Below are 18,315 nucleotides of genomic sequence, written 5' to 3' on the forward strand. Positions count from 1 at the left end.
TCCTTGGCAGGTTACCAGCGCACTGTGGCATATAAGCCTGACAAACCTTTGTGCGTGTCCCAATTTTTTTTTAAAAGCTATTCAGGAGCACAAGCGTGCCCGTATGGGTCTGTGCATGCGTGTAAATAAAGTTTCTGAGTTGTGAAAGCGACACAAACCGCAGAGATCTAAGCTTTTCCTCGTGTCCTGCAGAGACACACCCTTTGCTGTGAGTCAGGCACATATTGCACACACTTTCTATGAAAAACTGGAGCAAAATGTTAAATGCGGCACAGACACTGACACAATATTTCCTCGCATGTGATTCAGTTTTGAATGCGTTTCATTTCCTCGGCCGGTACACAGAATAATTGTTCCCATTCTTACGTCACAAAGAATTAAAGCAGTCAAAGGATGTAAGAATAGTCACATTTTATATAAAGTTATATACAGCATAGTTACATACATACAAATATAAAGTCTCCTCCACTTAAACTGAAAAGATTGGATATGCTTTCAAATATCGCGCCTTTACAGATTGCAGACATCAATAAAACCCTAATGTGCAGTCTTGAGGCTGCACTGAATGCCACAGGAATGCCAAGGTAAGCACAGCGCTGCTCGATGTTTAAACATTAACACATACTGGCATCTTTTCATCACCAAGTATGTGATAACAAGTGATAATAATACTGGATATGAGCCAATCTGCTATGAAAACCATCCCGCTCAGATGGAGGACAATGTGACCAGGAGTAACAGCAACTCCAGGTCTGCACGGTCGAGGACGCTTACGTCCTGTTTTGTAGTGTAGCTGTGGAAAGGAACAGTTCAGCTCGGGCTCAATGGGCACAAAAAACAAGCAAACAAACAAGCAAACAAAAAAATCAAGTAATGAAATGGTCATTTTGTGGGTGTAACAAGGAAAAGAATTTTACCCTCAGCATGTGTAGCAAGACTTGACTTTGTTTCCCACGCACTTAAAGGAATCTGCTCCCTGGATTCTAGAGTTCAATGTTTTTTGGGGGAGTTGTTTTTGTGTGAAATACTTGCGTTAACCAGCAGCCACTGTTGGCGTAGCTTAACATTAAGACTGAATACAGGGTTATACGAAGACAGCCTGGTTCTGTACAAAAAAGTGAGAAAATCCAGCAAATGAACGGGTTGTATCTCTTGTAGGTGGACTGTGTTTCCATGGAATAAGCAAAGCAGGCAAGGACATGTTAAATAAACCTTACTTCAAGTGCTGCAATGATGGTGCTTGTGATTCTTAATCACCGGCTGACGATTAAATAGGTTTGAGCGCTGGAGATTGTTAGTGCTACGCAGGAAAAGTTGAGCAATAATCCGTGGGATACTGACAGAATCTGTGAATGATCTAAGAATTTGTAGCATCTGATGTCATCAACAGCGGTAAGAAAAGCAGTTTTTCTTGGTATCAGTCTCATTTCGGTGGGAGTGCGTGGAACCAGTTTTCGGATCAGGCACCGGTGGCTTGTCGGTGGAAAGCTGGTTCTTCCAACAGAGCTAGTCTGCTTTCTCTGCGTCCAGTCTTTGAGCAAAGATAAACTTCATTCTAAAAACATAAGAGTGGTATCAGTCTTCTAAAGAAAACCCTCCCCTAACCTTTTCTGTCAAGCGTCACATTCAATATCACATGAAAAATCTTAGTGGTCACCGGTCAACAAAAGTCCCTCAGTGCTGTCGTTCTCAGCAACACTTTGAAGGAATGATATTTTCCAAAGGTTTAAGTGCATTATTATAAAACAATACCGCAAATCTAATAAGTGCAATTAAATCGTAATGTGGTCCGCTTTGAAGTACACTCAAGGGATTTAATAACACACCACTCTACTTTTGGCCCAATTTGGGAAGAGTTTTTCTCTATTGTGGGGTTGCTTTTTTGATAATTCCCAACATTTTATTTTAGCAAAGAGTGTCACAATGCCTTTACCCAAAGTACCCCAGATGGCCACTCCTCTATCAAACACACCCAACCCTATGAAAAAGCCATCATAGGTTTGGAAAAAATCCCATCTGGGGCAACCTGACCATGATCGTCCCATTAGAATGACAGAGGCAGGGCGGACCGCCAGACAAGATGCCAATGAGCAATGAGCCCTGATCTCAACCACATGAAACCTGTGGAGTTCCTCTCCACAGATTCAGCAGCAACTCTGGGCTGCACTGACTGAAGAGTGGGCTGCCTTCCCACAGTGTTCCTGTCCATGAAGAGGTGTACTAGTGCCACAATCAATGCAGATGGCACATTCATTATGGACTGTCTTTTTTCATACCTGCAGTTATGTCACTTCAGCAAAGTATGGTGCTTATATTTTTTGGCTTTTTTTGTTCATTTGGTCATTATTAAGTTAGGATATCCATTAAAAGCTAATGGGAAGCAATATGTGAGTGGACATTTGCATACCACTCAAACTACACCAGCAAATTTACAAAGAAATGCAGTGGTGTGGTGTAAAATCCCTTGAGCGTACATGAAGTACACTCCAGTACTTTAAGTAATGTATAAACATTGCTTAAGTTGTGACTTCATGACAGGTTCTCTACCAGTTTAGACAACACTGCATTTTAAAGAAAATGTGCTACATAAAAAGAGACTGCGTTTTAAAAAGATACAGCATGTATGATACTTCATGAAGGCTACCTCAGATCTTTAAAAGACGCTCCAAAATATCCCTGTGACTTAATAAGAGCAACACACACACACACACACACACACACACAAATAAAAGTGTTTTCATCTCTAAGCAAATGAAGGCACAGCTCTGGTATCAAGGCTCCAAGAAGCAGTCCATTCCCTCACAGCACAATGCCGTCTGTGTTACAGGTCAGCACCTCGTTATGCTGGACCTGCCCCATCTGCCGGTGGAACAGTCCCTGTTTCTGGGTCCTCCAGCAATGGTTGTTTCGTCCCAGTGTGATACTCTTAATGCTGGGCAGATGGGTCAGCATGTTAGCTGGCAAGGATGCTACGCCAGAACCGGTCAAATTCAGCTCCTGCAGAGAGTCTAGCCCACTAAACACTGTGGGGCTCAGGCTCTTGAGCTTCGGGTTGTTTGAGAGATCCAGAACTTGCAGGCTCTGGAGACCTTTGAAGCCCATTGGCCTGATGTGTTCGAGTTCGGGGAGGCCACTCAGAGATAAATAAACCAGATCTTTCAGCTGAGCAAAGGCTCCCTCTGTGATTTGTCTGATGGGGTTTCCATCCAGATTGAGATACCTCAGAAGAAGTCCCGCCAGGCTCGGCACGCTCGACAGCTGGTTTGACGACAGAGTTAAGCTCTGGATGTGTAAAACTCGGCCGTACAAAGCAGCAGAGACTGAAACAAGCTTGTTTTGAGACAGATCCACACTAACAGGTTCACTGTGAACCTTGGAAGCAAACACCTCCAAGTCAAACTCCCGGAAGCTGTTGTGGCTGAGGTCAACTTCAACCAGGGGGAGCCCAGAGAAACAGCTCGGCGAGAGGCTCTCCAAGCTGTTGTGGCTCAGATCCAAAGACTCCAGATAACGCAGCTTGGACAGTGCGCTGGGGCTTATCTGGAAGTATGAAGGAAGGAAACAAGTTAACAAAGATAAAAAGAAGGAATAAACACTGAGCAGTAAGCTGCAAGTAAATATTTTCATTTATTTTGTGAGACTGGTGGAGCCTGCACCATAATGGGACCAGAAAGGGCAAATACTTGAGCTGTTATCTCTGACGCTAGAAGAGGTGTTAGCTACAGAGCTGCATGTCCATTGTGCTCCATTAGCGGTCCAGTGAACTGTGAAAAAGGTTTTAACTGGCTTCGTCTATCTCTCTCAACACCCCGCTCTGTGTATCAGGCTCCATCAATTTTGTGTCCTTAAAAACTTGAGATAACACTCCAAACTAGCTGGCAGTAGGGAGCAGGTCTGAGCTGCGTATGTCTGAATCTAAGTGAGAATAAGCTGGTAGAATTTACAAAACACTGCAGATTCAGCCCAAGTTATAAATCTTTGTTTAAAAAACAGGCATAAAAAATTTGACTTTGACTAGGCCAAAAACCTTCATTTTGGGTTTTTTTTTTAGCCATTTAGAGGCTGACTTGCTGGTGTGTTTCAGATTATTGCCCTGCTGCAAAACACAAGTGTGTTTGAACTTCAAGGCTTGAACTGATAGCCGGACATTCTCCTTCTTTGGAATCTTTGGCAAATCATGATTTAACAGGGGACAAATCCCTTGTTACACAAAGCCAGGTAGGTTTGGACAGCTTTTTTTCCCATAAGAAACATTCATTTAAAAACTTCATTTTGTATTTACCCTGGTTATATTTTACTAATATTAAAAATTTGTTTGATGATCTGAAAGAAAAAATAAGAAATCAGAAATGAGGAAAATACTTTTTTTACAGCACTGTACCAGAAGATTATTACACTAGTACTATAATCCTCCCAATTGGAGCGTTGGCGTGCTCGATGGGTTTAGGTTAAACTTTTAGGTCAAACTATTGTAACTCTTGAACTACTGGCTCAATAACAAAACTTCCAATGGCTCCTGAAAGCAGCAACTCTGTGCTTTTCAGTGATATAAGGGTCATTACGGTAATCCCAGGCAAGATGCCACATCAAAATCTGGGCAAATAACACAGAAAGCAACACAGCAAATGACAAAAACAAAACAATTTAAAAAAAAAAAAAAAAAAAACAGTAAAAAGAACCCAAATGCCTGAAAAACCACCAGTAAAAGTTTAGTCTTTAGTGGGTCAAGGACATATATAGGAGTTCTTTAAACTACTTACCTTTGTAATGTGGTTGCTGCTGAGGTCCAAACTGATGAGGGTGGTGTAGCCTGGACCAGCCAACATAGTGTCACTGAGTGGGCCCATTTCATTGGAGGACAGGTCCAAGTGAGCAGTGTCCAGCGGGATTGGTATGGGCATGGAGGCGCTGGGTCCCAGCCCTCGGCAGTCCACTTTGGTCAAGCTGAAGCTGTCGAAGAGACCAAAGCTTTCCACTTCACAATGGCAACCAGGATGGCAGTTCTTAACGCCGCTGGACTGGGCGTCCGCCAGCAGCGAGAGACCGAGCCACAGCAAGAGAGCCATTATTCTCTGGAGAGAGAACAAATTCACTATTTACATTAACAGCCCTCTTAACAACACTCCTGCCTGCCAGGTTAAAAACGGTTCCTGGGCACAGTTGCCATCTGGAGAAACTGCACCTCTCACTCACCATCAAATCCAACCTTGCATGAACTACCGAACAGAGTACCTGGATTTTAGAAATTTGAGGAGCTGTGAATGCTTTTGTATAGCTCTGAGAAAAAGACTTCACGCTTTTATTTGTGCAACTTGAGTAGCCCCAATTTCCCCCTTCTCTGTCTCTCTCCCTCTCTCTTTTGGCTTCCCAATGGGTGTGACCTAATTTCTTTGATCAATGAGTTCATTTGCACTTTCTTAGTCAACTCACTAGAATGCATACGCATAGTTATAAAACTGAGTGTATCGTAAATCTTTGATCCATTTTGAAATTAGGGAGAAAAAAAAATAAGAGAGATGTGCCCACATCCTCTGAGCCTCGGTGTATTAAGAAGACACAGTCAGAAACAATTTCTCCTTCTGAAATGCTATTTCTATGTGACTGCACTGTAAAGCACAGCAAATACGGAAAGAAACTTTATAAATGAAATGACTGAAATTTAAAAATTGCTCCACAATTTTAGAAAGCTTTAAAAAGAGAATAAATTGCAGAATAAATATATAATCATCCAATAAAAATACTGCAAAACTGAACCAAGACCAAACCAGAGAATAGCCAGTCATACCTATATTCAGCTCTTGTGTGCTCCCTCTGTGTGTATCGGAATGAATGGGAGCTTAACAGTGTCTAGTCACGCAGTTCAACTAAGGCAACAAGTACACTCACACACACACACACACACACACACACACACACACACACACACACACACACACACACACACACACACACAGAAAATGGACAGAGGTTAAGAGTTGTGTAATAGTTAGAAGTGAAAAGTCATGGTGAAGTTGTTGCATGCATTACACAGAAGAGTATGTGTTAAAAGATAAAACCTGCAGCTTTGCACCAGTATAGCTATGAGAAAATGACACCCTTGCCCTCCTGTTTTTAAATAAGTAAACTAGAATAACTGTCATGTTGTTACAAATTTAAAAAAAAAAAAAAAAAAAAAACTCTTAGAAGTTCCACTTTTTTATTGGACATTACCAAGAGCACAAAATTCAGTATGAATGCATTTAATTTTAAGGCTTTCCAATAAATGCAAAATGCATTTTCAGTAACACCTAGAAAGAGTTAAAATTTATTTCCCTTACATTATGTATGAGCGTGAGGAGCGTAGTTACACATTACTTGCTGTTTAACATATGCGTGCCGATTACAACGGGCTCAAAGTCTGCTCAGCCAAAGCCGCTCACCTCTGTGCAGTGTTTGGCTGTTTTGACCCCTGTACACACTGCTATTGGTTAATCTGTAAAAGCGATAGAAAGCCGTGACTGTGCGTTCCAAGTGCGGACTGTGCACGTCCCCCGAGCTGCACGTTTTGACCAGACATGAAGGGGCACGTTGGAACGCTGAGTTCTTTACAAGCAGCACAGTTCACATGCAACTTTATTTTTTTTAAACTAAAAGGCTCATTCACCCAATCACACACACTCACATAGATGCATCAGGAGCAACTTGGGAGTTCAGTATTTTGCCCAACAGTTCAACATGCAGATGCAAGTAGCCACAAATTTGTTCATCCAACTTTCCAATTGGTAGACAATTTACCTCCTAAGCCACAGCTGCTAATGAATTCATTCAAGAAAGATCTCTCTGAGTCTACATTTAAAATCTTATGTATGAAAACTGATTGTCATAAAGAATGGTTTAGGTCTACTGATTTCCCAGTTGAAGTGCATTAGCAACACTGTTTACTTTCACGACAAACAATTTTTATCATTGTTTTTTATCAATGGCTTTTTTTCCCCCAGATGAACACAAGAAAAAAAATGAAAAAACTTTGATGAAATGTACGACACTTTTGTCATCAAATAAAAACTAGATGAAAATATTTTGGAGATACAAAATCCAATCAGAATATCTTTTTTTTTTTTTTTTTTTTTTTTTTTTTTTTAAATGGGAAATGGTACAGCTGGCTCCACCCATGTGTGGGCGGAAGAGAAGCGCAGACATAAGGACAAAATTCACATTTAATATCAAGGAAAATAAGACTAGGACTAAAACCGAATCAAAATTCATTAACACTGGTTAGCAGACCATAGAGAGCTAGTTTCTATTAGTTTCAGACTTGGATTTAGTTTTTATTATTTATGATTGTGTGGAGGACATATGTCAGAGGCAAGATTTCAGCACAGGTATTACAAAAAAAAAACAAAAAACAATGAAAGCAGTTGACTCTCAGTCTTGTAGACATCTAAAGTCTCAAAAAGCAAGTCCATGAATGTCTCATAAGGCAAGTTTTGATCAAATTTAAATTTCTTCCAAATTTTTGTAGTTCACAGAATCCTTTCAGTTTATTTCAATTTTTTTCAAAAGGTCTTTTATATTTATTTTAGTTACCTAAAATGTTTTTCACATCCAGTTTTAGTAAACTAAAATGACCTTGGTCTGTTGTCAGATGGAGGCAGTGACCAAAGTATGTGGTACAACCGGTCTGTGGGCTACTCGTGCTTGTGCTGTTGCTGGTTCACCAGCCAGGCGTGGAAAACAGTGAGGTTATAACACATAAAGTCCTCAAGTGAGTGTTAGAAGCAATGAAAGCACTGCTGCCACCGTCTGTACTTTTCATACTGTCCATCCATCCATTCGCTTCCGCTTATCCTTTTTTTCAGGGTCGCGGGGGGCGCTGGAGCCTATCCCAGCTGTATTTTTGATATTCAATGTTTTTTTTCCAATAAGCTCAATTATACAGGTTTTTTTTATGAGTTTACAGGAGCACATTGAACACCCCTAGATGTAGGCTCTACGTAGGCACACGGACACAGAACTTTTACTTCAGCCCAACCTGGAACTACAGAGAGGAATGCTATAGGCAGACTATGGCTACGTCCACACTAATGCGTTTTCGTTTGAAAATCGTTTTCTCATCGTTTTCTCTCCGTTTTGGCCTCCCGTCCACACTGAGACTGCGTTTTGAAAACGCTCTCGAAAACGAATACACTTGAAGACGGTGCTTCGCGTCGCAGTGTTGACAGCGAAAATGGAGACTTTCGAAAACGATGACGAATTTTAGTCATGTGATGCAGTCATGTGACCAATTCAACAAAGATAGCGGAGAACATTATACAGCAGTTGTTTTGTTTGCTCTCAATTTTGACAGCCCTATTAAAGATTGATATCAGTTTGTACATGCTTCAAATAATTTAATTCTCACTCTTTTGCAACTTTGTACTTTTGTGTTACTCGCAGCAACAACTCCACCTCATTGTTAGTCCATTTAAAAAAAACTTTTGCCACGACGTTTCAACGAGCCAGAAAGTAAATAAACGGCAGACAGAAATGAGGCAGGCCGAATCTTCTTGCGTTTCACGCATGCGCAATGCTGGAAAGTAAGCGTTTTTGGCTATTTCAATGTGGACGCACAACTCTGTGAAAATGACTGAAAACGCTAGTGTGGATGCGGAGCGTTTTCAGACGAAAACGTCATTTTCAAATCTATCCGGGCTAGTGTGGACGTAGCCTATATGTGGAAAACTGTAAAACCAAGTGCTCTTCAGCAGTTTGTCACTTCTGTGGTTATCCAGCCACTTTCATCAACCCTTCTCCCCCTCCTCCACTGTTCGCTCCCTCCACATTAGTGCTGAACTTTCTGCGCCAGGTGTGCTTCCCAGCTTCTTGCCAATAAATCTCAGCTAACAGCAAACCACTGCAGGCAGCGCCTCCAGATCAGACACATTCTAACTGCTGCAATTATCCAACAGCAGCACGAACTACAAAAGCCCCCCTGAGAGGGCAATTGGCAAAGGACTGTGAAATCAGCCTCCGACATGTTCTCGCTTTCAGAGGTCTTCTCACACCTCTTCATCCCGTGAAAGCCGCACATTAACCTCTGCTGGCCCCTGAGGATTTATCAGCCATTAGTTATATATGAACACATGCACAGTGATTATTTTTATGTGATCAATCTTATCTTTGCAAGAGTTTTGCAAAATATTATCACACTGTTGCTCAATTTGCTGTAGTGTGATCAGACTTATCAGATAAATGTGTCAAAAGTCAATCGAAAAGCATCGCTTTTATTTGCCTGCAAGCAAAATCCTTGTGCAAGTTCAAATAAAAGATTTTCTACTGTGTCTTCTTTATCTAAATGTAACCAAATTTGTAGAATACAAATATACTGCAGGCACATTTTAAAGCGTTACTTATCTAACTATCTCTCTATTTAGTCCTCCCATTTAAAATGTATTCATTTCCATCTGAGTCAGACCTCTTTGAGCCCCCAATGCGTTTAGCATCCTCCAGTGCTCTGATGTAGGGCTGGGCCATATTATACCGTTCACGGTAATACCGGTATAATGTTAGGCAACGATAGGAAAATTAAATATCGCGATAGAATGGGAGTAAAACGCGCATGCGCAGTGCCTTTGTTTTCATACGCACATGGCCGATTGTTGAGTGAAACAGATGAACCAGAATTGGTTTGTAAAAATGGTGCAACTTCCGTGATGTGGAACTGGTTTGGTGTTTGTCCGTCAGATACACAACAAAGCACATTTTTTTGCAGAACATGCAAGCGGCCGTTGTTATTGTCGTATTTGTCGGACTAAGATGCTCTTAAATCTGGGAGTAATCTGGGTCCTAAACTCCGTATACTTCAGGTCAAACAACACTGCAGCATCACTTAGAGTTAAAAACTGTCTAAATTCTTTCATCTTTAATAAAACGATCAGCATTGCTGCTTTACCAGGTGTAACTATAAAGTTTAACTTCCAGGCATCCATGAAAACAAAAGTTATTACATTTAACGGAGTTAGAAGTTAGCAGGAAGCTAGCGGAAGTTAGCTCGCTAGTTTCGCTAGTTACCTAAGCATGATATAGCATGTTCTGACTGAGAGATTTCTGAAAAAAATCAAACGTACAGCTCTGCTATCACTTCCAACATAAATGAAGACAGGAAACTAAACAGCAGTGACGTTTGTAGGGTTACTGAAGTTGGGCTAGCTGGTATATAATGATGTGCTACGTGATCGCTAGCGACACAGCTATGTTAGCATAACATAAACAGTGAAGCTGGAGGACGAACACTAACACTTTTCCACTTATAAAAGTTAACGTGAAGGTTCTTCATGGTTAGAAACAAATGCAATCGCATGGCAGGATGCTGTAAACGGACCAAACTTCAGTCAGGTGAACAACTGAGATAATCCATCCACAATACGAGGTTAGTCATTACTATACTGCAACAACATGGGAATAGAGCAGCTGCCAGAGAATTCAACATTAATGAATCAATGGTACAGAAGTGGAGGAAGCAAGAAGAATGAGTTTAATAAAGTTTGATTTATCTGACTGCTTTGTTTCGCTTAATGTGCCTTATAATCCCGTGCACCTTATGGTCCGAAAAATGCGTACTGCACACTGCAGTTTAATGTTGCAAAGCACCTCTTTTTAACTTCAGTGGATATTATACATGGTTATGCTCAGGATATGTCAGCCCATTTCTACTGGAAATGCCTTTTGGTTAAACTTTCAGCAAGGAATTTGCATTTGCACTGTTACATTTTTATAAAGCTTTAATGTACATAAAAACCAGCTTCTTGTTTAAGTGAAAATAAATGGAAGGTTGTCTTTTTGCGCTAGTAATGTTGTGGAGTTGTATTTTGTCTCGCATCAATTATATCGTCGGTTATATCGTTATCGCAAATTTTCAAATATATATCGTGATAAATATTTTTGGCCATATCGCCCTGCTCTACTCTGATGTATTCGTTATGTCACTGAGACTTCTCTGTCCCAATTTAATCTTCAAGCTGAAGACTAAAAAGTGTGTAATTAGAAGATGGATGCTGCACTAATCCTTTTAAGCCAAATTAATGCATGACAATGAGGTGGAGACGAGAAGTTTGAATTAAACCAGCACTGCTTAAGTGTTTTAAAACAATTAGGTGCCAATGAAACGCCAGCAGTTCTGGCGAATAAATAAAATCTGAGGCAAAGAGACTAATCACATTCATCCCAATGCACTCTGAAAAGCTAGCAGGACAGTACTTCAGAATAAAAATAACTCGCTGGATGTTTATCTGGATGGCCTCTTTACACAGGTAATTGTAGTATGTGATCATTTTATACACATATATATTAGTAGAAATTACCAAAAAGTTTACAAGGCTGGTAGAATAATCATCAGCAGGTACAGCATGAAAATGCTGCTTACATAGCCATGCAGCAGTAATAGTAATCTAGTACTGTAGCCAAAACTAGCTGCCTGAGACATCAGTCAGTTAGTATCAGCCCATTCAACCAGGAAAGATTAACTCTGGGTAGTTTAGAAGTAGTGTCATTCTGCAATTTTCATAGGTTTACATCTCTTGACTAAGCAGGTACTAAACACTAAAATAGTCTTTATCTTGCCAGCTCCTTACAAGGTCGGTTTTATATTTGATAACACAAATATGGAGGAAAGAAAAAAAAAAACACCAGATAACTCCTCCCCTGCATGTACTCCCCCTGCATGTACTCCCCAGGTGGTATCCTCTCCTAGACCATCCTGACTATTTGGAGAAGGTAATTTAAGCTGCTACCCCTTTCCCCCCCAACAGGTCACCACATCACATGGTCTTTTTGTAGTGCTTTTACTGCTTTTAGCTGTCAGTGTGATTAGAAAAATGCTACAAAAAGTTGAATTCACTGCATCACATTACCTCTGCCTGATAAGATATAACACTTCTATACAGCCAGAAGATGGCAATAATGAATAAAGAAATTAAGAAAAAAAAATGGAAAAAAAAACCTAGGACAATAACGTCAGTATGGAATTTCACAAACCTAAAAGGCTACGTCTTTGATACCGCCTGTGGATTTGTTGCTGCTATACAAATAGTACAACCATGCAGGAGGACATGCAAAGGGTTGGTGTGCCAGAAGAGGATGCTAAGGACAGGGTGAGATGGAGGCAGATGAGCCATAACCAAAAGAAGAAGATGAAAACACAAAGAGGAAAAACAGGCAAAGCCAAACACAATTACAGCAAAGGAATTTTGAGAAAAAAAAACTACTAATAATAACAAATAGGCGATCTAGCACAAACCTTACTGCTGGGTAGCGCTAGCATAAAAACCCCAAACTCTGCTACAACTGTGCACTGTTGGCCAAACAGTGCTGTTTCTTCAATTGCCCATCCTGAGCGAGAAAGGCCAAATTTCTCCAACGCTGTCCAGATTTAATCTTGTTTTGGCCTGAAGCTGAAATCTGTCAAACAGGCCAATATTTCCCCAGCACTAGCCCAATCATTTCCACCTTTCTAATGCAACTTCAATATACTGTTTGTTCATTTTTTGTGTATATATAGAAAAAAAATAAAAATAATAAAAATAAAGAATACTCACCGATTTAACAATGACAGTATTGTTGGAGGGGACATAATCAATATCGGCTCCAAAAAAAAATATTGGTCAAGCTCAAAGGAGGGGATTTGGACTGCATCAGTAAATGTGAAGAAAATGTGAGTGCAGAGCTTTTATTTGCTTCTATTTTCATCTATATATCCTCTTCTCTCTCATTTATGGCTTTGTGTCAGTGTCAGAGTTTCTCTTCCTCTTTTTCATCGTAAAAAGCCGACCAAACGCTCGCAAAAAGTGCCGCAGCTCTGTCAGCATTGCCACAACTTAAACCGTCGTGCCATGCCCTGCGAGAGGGGAGGCGGGTACCCACGCACTGCACGGACACCTCTGTCTGCAGATCAAATTTCCTGCAGCTGTACGTGGCAGAGCTGGGGGTGGGGTGGGTTGGGGGGGTCTTTTGCTTAAATACACTAGAATAACTTTTTAAAAAAAAAGCCTCACATGCTCATTTCCAAGAACAGTTTACATACTTTTATTGCCAACCCCGCCCCTCTCAGCTGTCACTGCAGCTCTGCGTGTCACCTCAGCGCGCATCGTTCACAGCAGACAAGCACCATAAAGTTTATTTCTCCCTCTGTGTCCGGACAGCATGAGCTAACGACACGCAAGAGCCCGGTCGGGTCAGTCGGGACACCAGGGGCGGTTTCTTAAACAGAGGCAAACGTGAAATCTGAGCTGGCCAGATGTCTCACCCTCCTCTGCTCAGGGCTCTCTGTCCGACAACATTTAACAGCTTGGAAGACAAAAAATAAGCAGACGAAGAAGGGAGAGGGTAAAAAAGAAGAGGGGGAAAACGCGACATTGTTACTTTTCTCATTACTCTGTGTTTCCAGGAACTTACTTTGGTGCCTTCCATCCAGGCAGTCCGCTTTTCGGCTGCTTTTTTTCACTTCACCGCTCCCATTTTCCAGCCCCCCGCCGCTCTCTCGTGTCCCGCTGGCTCGTCTGTCTGCTAGTCGTCATGAGCTCTGCAAAACCCCTCTGACAGTATGCTCTGCTCCGCCGCAGTAAACTATCAGGAGCTGGAAACACCGGGACACACTCGTCTGTTCCCATCCTCCTCCATTCCGCTTTAGCGCCCACTTAAAAAAAAAAGCTAGCTAGAAAAAAACAGCACTCTTCCTGTTTGTTACCGCCAAAACAAAATGTTTCAAATAGAGCTTACAGAAGAATTTATTACATTTTATCGACTATATTAGAAGCACGGGCCTTCAGGATGGCTTTTTATTATTAGTTTTTATTAGCAATTTTTTAATAGCGGATAGTCAGCTAGGTTATCTCGGCTCCTGTAGCCATGGTTCCTGTACAGGTTAAGATGTGCCCTTAGCTAGCTAATCTCTATACAGCAACATATCATAATCATCTTAATAAATCTATTTACCCATTTCGTATTAGAAACGGGGAGAATTTACACACTGAAACTGTTTCAGAGGTCTCACCCAGGCTCGCTCTGAAAGAAATTTAAAAAAAAAAAGCTCACGTTTTTATTTTGAAAGGATCGCTAGTACGAGTTTCCGCTTTCTCGATGCCGAGCTCTGTGCGCCCTCTAGTAGCAGTGGAGAAAAACTAACACGCGCGGAAAGAAACGCTGAAAGCATGGTTGCGCAACAAGGCGGTTTATTTCATTTGTCTTCAGCCACACGTCTTGATGAAACTGATAAAAAAAATAAATAAATAAAGAATAATAGTTCATGTGAACAGAAACCCAGACCTTTCCTGTCGCGCTTTTTTTGCCTGGTGTGCAGGCAAATAAGTTTGAGGCGTATAAGACAATGCCTACAGAAACGGTTATCTGTTTAATTTGAACATATTGACAGGGGAAGTCTCATCGTCCAAATACAAGCATGACAACTAAATAAATAACTAAGTCAACCATCCTACACAGGCCAAATCTGTGGAGATTTTGTGTTACACCCTGTTATCCTGACATGGAACACTTCTCTCATAATGCAGGAGCAAAAACACAGAGGTCAAGTGTGATAATGAACATCTGTTGGTATGCAAACAATGCTGAAGGGCCCCCGGCTCTCTCTATCTGCACCCTTAAGGTCCATTGTTTTCCTCGTGAGAGCATTACAGCACCATGGCACACACCCATACGGTTACCCACACACACACATGCACCAGCACTCCCAGGGGTGCACACAAACTGAGGCCAGCATTGAGGAACTGTAACTATTGTTTTTTCCCCGCAAACAAAAAGGCACGCAGTACAGTAAGTTCTGCAGGAAAGCTGGTCATATTTTTTGCGTGTTTTGTGCAAACACTGTCACACGCATAGACCTCTTGCATCTTTTTTTGGCAATAAAAGGGTCTTCAGGTTTGTCAAAAGATCAGAACTTGCTCAAGACCCTAACACTAATCCTAGTCTAATGAAATCAAACCAGTAAACCAGCTCTCTTTCTTCTTGTTTTTCTCCTGCTATGGCATACTGCTTATTAAAAATGCCACCAAAGGATTAGAAGCCTGCTGAACACAGCCCCCTAGGCCCAGTTGGTCGAGGGAGGCCTTGAGTACTGCTTGAAATGAAAATGAAACATACACCAACCAATGAAGAGATGCAACATGTACCAAACTGAGACAAAAACATCTGCAATAAGAGACAAAACGACCCCAAAGATACACAGAATAGTTCAAAAAGACCGAAATGGAACATGAATGTGAGATAAACACAAGCAAAAGTGCAATATAGCCAAAGCCGAGCCACACAGTCGCTGCAAAGAGATTTCAAACAAGGACACACAAAGTGATACAAAATCACACTAAGTGTCTGCAGGACACATCATTGGAGACACAAAGGAAATAGAAATCACTTCTGTGTGGTTTGCTCCCACTGCGAGTTCAGGTGTTTGGGTAATATGAGTGGGTGCCTTTTGTGCTCAGGGAGCATTGTTTCATAATCTGTCCATTCTACAACAGTCATAACAGCCAGAGTGAACCTAACAACAAGTTTGTGATCGCTGGGTCGTTCTGTTATTTCAATGTCAGTGTCAACTGTGGAAACAGTACAGGCTGTAAAATCCTCCTTGGTTACAATCCCAGTGTTCAGGGGCGTGTTACAGTATCTGAAACTGAAAAACATTACTTATCATTCATGCTATTGGGATTTTTTTTTTTAAGATAACAAGAAAAACCTTTATTCATGTGGCAAAATTCAAATAATAGATTATGGGGTAGGCAAATGATTAAGCAGGTGGAGATTAAACCTCCTGAATAATGTTTGCAGAGGAATAAACCAGAAGGGTAAAACCAACATCGCTGCTCAGATGTTTGAAAAGAACAAACGCCCAGTTAGGTTTATTCAGAGCAACGTGCTGCAAAGGCCAACCATTTAGGTTTTTCGAAAAATAGTAATAAAAGTACAAGGACTCAGAGGCAGTTGTAACAAGGCATTACCAAAAGTTAGAGATCTTGCTCATTTCTTCTGTTAGTCTATTCCAGTTATACCTGTTAGAAGTTCAAATCAATCCAATTTTAGCAGTGTCCAGTAAAGACATCTGAGAAAAAAGTTACATATGACACATTTTTAAATAAAATAAAGAAAGGAGATTTTAAAAAATCCATTTACTGTTAAGTTATTCTGACAGCTTTAAAGTGCTTAATACATTCATCAGAGCACCACTGAGTGTGAGGTTTGGTTAATAGTTAATTCACCAGTATACACAAGCTCTTTGATTGAAATCATATACTTATTGTCAAATTCACTGAGTTACAAAAAAAGGGAAAAGAAAAAATAGTAAGCCACATTAGTATTATTTTTATATTACTTATAATACATATTTACTTGAATTCGTGAACAAAGACAGTAGTTTAAGTGGTTGAATGTTGTGCTTTGGCTAAAGTAATAATCATCATCATCATAAAGAACTAAAATATTTGAGTTTTCCTGATTTTTATTTTATTTATTTATTTTTTTGAATAGGTGGTTTAATAAATTTGTACTGCATATGCGTCTAACTGAGCATGTGCAGAGGAAGTGCAATGCTCGGGCTTGATTTTGCCTTTTAGTGTTAAGTGTTATAAACCAGCCCGTGTTTCAAATGTCCGTGGTTTTCCCTTTAAGGAGGGTTTAACTGTGAGGGAAACAATAATTTTCTTTACTGAGCGGGTTAATTATATTAGGTTATATTAGCCAGAAAGTCTTTTGACGTCAATGGGGGGAAATATGAAAAAGCAGTGGAGGACTTGTCCACTAGATGACACCAGAGCTCATTAAAAAAAAACACTATGCGCTTAAGTTTAAAAAATATATATATTATTACTTTTTTATTATTATTTTATTTATTCATTTTTTTCTCACTTTAATCACAGAAAATAACAGCTGCAGTTTTGCTGACCCCGTCACTTAAATATAACTTGGCTCCCTTAAAAAGAGAATTGTACTTTACCTTGCTAAATGAAGACTTTGGCATGACAGAACAGAGCTCCTAAAACTCAGAACAACTTCTTTAGCATAAGTGTTTGGCTTGTTAGTGGGAGTTTCTGTGCCTTGGACGACGCAAAAAGTCCAAGGCCTTTGAAAATACTCTCCTCCCTGGTGTCTCCATTACTTGTCTCCTCCTTATTCTATTTTATCGGTCCAAAGGCATGTTTATTCATCCTTCTCCTTCGTGCCCACACTGCATTTCCGTTTTTCTCTGCACAGACTGCATATTGTGAGAATCTTTCGTGAGGAAACGTATCGTCTGACTGTGCTGATATTTATTTACGTGTGTATTTATGTATTTTGACTTGGTTGTCAGTTTATTGTCTTGCAGATGCTTCACTGTGTCCCCACAGAGCTGCACTCAGAAGCAGACCTGTGCTCGCTGTTCATTGGACGGACTTTGCGCTGTGTCATCATTTCTACTCTCTATTCCTGGATGGAGGACAGCGTTGTCAAGGTGTTACGTTTAAGAGGCTCTCCAGCTTATGTGGGATATGGGTCAACAAAGGTGGACTCAACTTTGCAGCTCCATGTGTGTGTGTGCACAATTCATATATATATATATATATATATATATATATATGTTCATGAAAAGTCATGTGATGATGTCTTATGTACCACCACCGTTGGTTTGTTTGTTTGTTTGTTTGTATTCATTCATCCACCCTCTCCATATTTCGTGTGTGGATGTGGTGACAACCAGCTGCTTCTGCCAGGCACAGGCTGCTTCACCAGTCATAGAAGACCGAAAAAAGACTGACGCAGGCAGAATTCGTGAGACCTGCAGGGAAAGCCCTTGTTAACTCTAATTACTCCCACTTCGCTAGAGTTCAAATTCATTTAATCCAAGCTGCACCGTGCGCACATTAGGCCAATTAAAGCGCTGTTCACTTGCCTCGGTGCACCTTGGCTGAGTTGTCTTGATAATGACCCGTTTGCTTGCTAAATGTTTGTCTCTGTGTGCACACGGAGGACCTTCTTTTTCTCTTTTATACGAAGAATGAGGAAAAATGAATTTGTTATTACACTTCTAGGCAAAAAGGCCTAACCTGGACCACAGCAAGGCTTTCAGAGTGCGCTAAGGCCTGCTGTCAATCCTCTTATATTGTGCCTCACTGAAAATGGATTAGTGAGTAACACTGGTCCCGGGTCACTTTGGAGGGATTTGATTGATTGGGCCTGTAGCTGATACTGACCTCCTATACTAACATACTAAATCATTTCCCCTTCAAATTATTACAAAACCAAAGAGTTGTAATGTTTGGGGGAGGGAAATTGCGCTTTATTTTTTATTTTTTATCGAAAGGAGGAGTGCATGATTTA

The 18,315-nt window shown here is 40.7% G+C and overlaps 1 protein-coding gene across 3 annotated transcripts; it reads right to left on the reverse strand.

Annotated features, from left to right (window-relative positions):
* Positions 1 to 410: 410 nt before the first annotated feature.
* tsku (tsukushi small leucine rich proteoglycan homolog (Xenopus laevis)) lies at positions 411 to 13,624 on the reverse strand. Of its 3 annotated transcripts, none has more exons than XM_085371277.1 (3): positions 13,408 to 13,624; positions 4,761 to 5,072; positions 411 to 3,540 (listed from the first exon to the last, which is right to left on the reverse strand). In XM_085371277.1, exons 1-3 carry the CDS (start codon positions 13,420 to 13,422, stop codon positions 2,800 to 2,802), a joined length of 1,068 nt encoding a protein of 355 aa, XP_085227403.1. In that variant the 5' UTR covers positions 13,423 to 13,624; the 3' UTR covers positions 411 to 2,799. The 3 variants fall into 3 exon arrangements, with proteins under 3 accessions (XP_085227403.1, XP_085227405.1, XP_085227404.1); XM_085371279.1 differs by lacking the exon at positions 13,408 to 13,624 and adding an exon at positions 12,552 to 13,400; XM_085371278.1 differs by lacking the exon at positions 13,408 to 13,624 and adding an exon at positions 5,786 to 5,826.
* Between the last annotated feature and the right edge of the window lie 4,691 nt (positions 13,625 to 18,315).

This window comes from Diplotaxodon limnothrissa, linkage group LG14 (assembly GCF_057381915.1).
Source record: "Diplotaxodon limnothrissa isolate DT_005_m linkage group LG14, D_limnothrissa_male_GT1.1, whole genome shotgun sequence".
In the NCBI taxonomy this organism is placed as follows: Eukaryota; Metazoa; Chordata; class Actinopteri; order Cichliformes; family Cichlidae; genus Diplotaxodon; species Diplotaxodon limnothrissa.